General features: G+C 36.6%; 3 protein-coding genes across 3 annotated transcripts in view; all 3 read left to right on the top strand.

Moving 5' to 3' along the window:
- The window catches only part of LOC128251183 (zinc finger protein 724-like), a 2,768-nt gene extending 2,688 nt beyond the window's left edge, over positions 1-80 (top strand). Inside the window, exon 3 of the mRNA XM_052977745.1 lies at positions 71-80. Within this exon, the coding sequence (XP_052833705.1) occupies positions 71-80 (10 nt within the window). The remainder of the gene's footprint in view (positions 1-70) is intronic.
- Positions 1-2,271, top strand: part of LOC106880980 (zinc finger protein OZF) — a 15,160-nt gene that overhangs the window by 6,040 nt on the left and 6,849 nt on the right. The window lies entirely within an intron of this gene.
- LOC128251041 (zinc finger protein 271-like) lies at positions 7-2,265 on the top strand. Its single transcript, XM_052977336.1, has one exon. The coding sequence runs from the start codon at positions 83-85 to the stop codon at positions 1,448-1,450; it is 1,368 nt and encodes a 455-aa protein (XP_052833296.1). The 5' UTR covers positions 7-82; the 3' UTR covers positions 1,451-2,265.

The raw sequence follows: 2,271 nt of genomic DNA, 5'->3' as shown, positions 1-2,271 counted from the left end.
TCACAAGCGTGTTCATACAGGAGAGAAGCCATATCAGTGTAACATCTGTATTAAATCATTCTCTCATAAGGGTCTCTTGAATATGCACAAACGTATTCATTCAGGTGAGACACCATATTCCTGTAATATCTGTGGTAAATCTCTCTCTAGCAACAGAAGTTTAACTTCTCATAAACGTATTCATACAGGAGAGAAGCCATATCAATGTGACATCTGTAACAAATCTTTCGCTGTAAGTAGTACCCTGACTATTCACAAACGTACGCATACAGGAGAGGCACCTTATTCTTGTGATATTTGTGGTAAATCATTCTCCCGAAATGACTACTTAGCGAAACATAAATATATCCATACAGGAGAGAAGCCCTATCACTGTGATATCTGTAATAAATCTTTCTCTCTAAGTAGTACCCTAATTAATCATAAACGTTTCCATACAGGAGAGAAGCCATATCACTGTGTTATCTGTGGTAAATCATTTTCTCAAAGTGGCAACTTAGCTGCTCATAAACGTTTCCATACAGGAGAGAAGCCATATCACTGTGATATCTGTGGTAAATCATTCTCCATGAGTTTCAACTTATCTAAACACAAATATATCCATACAGGAGAGAAGCCATATCACTGTGATATCTGTGGTAAAGTGTTCTCCTCAAATGGTTACCTGACTATACACAAACGTATTCATACCGGAGAGAAACCCTATCACTGTGATGTCTGCAGTACATCATTCTCTAACCAAAGTGCTTTAAATACACACAGACTTGTTCATACCGGGAAAAAGCGATTTCGCTGTGACATTTGTGGGAAATCATTGTCTACAAATGATAGATTAACTAAACACAAACGTATTCATACTGGAGAGACGCCATATCACTGTGATGTCTGTGGTAAATCATTCTCTGAGAAAAGTTATTTCATTCGTCACAAACGTGTTCATACAGGAGAAAGACCATATCAGTGTAACATCTGTAGTAAATCATTCTCTCGTAGAAGTGCTTTCACTTCTCACAAACGTACACATACAGGAGTGAAACCATATTCCTGTAATATCTGTGGCAAATCATTCCCTCGCAACTCTGCTTTGACTGAACATAAACGGATTCATACAGGAGAGAAGCCATATCAATGCGACATCTGTAAGAAATCTTTCTCTGCCAGCAGTAACCTAACTACTCATAAACGTATTCATACAGGAGAGACACCATATCACTGTGATATCTGTGGTATATCATTTTCTCAGAGTTGTGCTTTAAGTAGTCACAAGCGTATTCATACAGGAGAAAAGCCATATCACTGTGATATCTGTGGCAGATCATTTTCTGGAAGTACTGCATTAACTAGTCACAAGCGTATTCATACAGGAGAGAAGCCATATCACTGTGATATCTGTGGTAAATCATTCTCTCAAAGTGGCAACTTAGCTACTCACAAACGTTTCCATACATGAGAAAATCCTTTTCTCTGTAAGTGGTGACTAAACCCTTTACCATGCAGATTATTCTGTTGAATGTGATGTTTATTTATTCACATTATTTTCAATTTGTCATGCATTATCTCACAGCTTTCAAGTTCTTATAACATGACTGTTTATATTTGGAATGACATTGTAGGGTAGGTGTAAGCGGCTGAGTCTGGCTAGTTTGATCATAAAATAGGTGGAGAATTTGAACCAGATATGGCCACTTTAAATGCTAGTGGGTTAACCCTACAAGGACCATAGGGGTAACTTTTTGACTGCCATTGAAAATCTATACTTTAATACAATTTGTTTTAAATATCAGCAAATGCAGTGAATATATTCTTTTAGCATTTATTTACATGTAAAAAAAACATATATATCTATAGACACATATATATGAAATGATGCTCATGATTGTACATTCAATACAGTTGTAGAAATTAAAAAGTAATAAGCAAAATTGATGATAAATGACCGTTTGGTACTTCTAGTGTTAACTAAATGTGCATCTGTTCATATAGATGTGTGAATATCAATGTGACAATTCATGTGAACAAGAAGCATTTTGGCCTCCTCCTACACTGGTGATAATGTTGTGGGCTTTCTCCATGGCAATAACCAAGCAACTCATCAGGGAATTGTTATAAATGTCAAAGAAAAAAAAAATGAACGATCTCTCTAACTAACTATATTCACACAGGAGAGGAGATAGAACAGTGTGTGATAAGAACCTCCCAACTGTGTAGTTTATGTCACCACACCTTAGATAACTTACTGCTTGCCAACCCTGGTCAAACCATCCAACCCAT

The sequence above is a fragment of the Octopus bimaculoides genome, chromosome 28 (assembly GCF_001194135.2).
Source record: "Octopus bimaculoides isolate UCB-OBI-ISO-001 chromosome 28, ASM119413v2, whole genome shotgun sequence".
Taxonomy (NCBI): Eukaryota; Metazoa; Mollusca; class Cephalopoda; order Octopoda; family Octopodidae; genus Octopus; species Octopus bimaculoides.
This window is presented reverse-complemented; position numbering and strand designations above follow the sequence as displayed.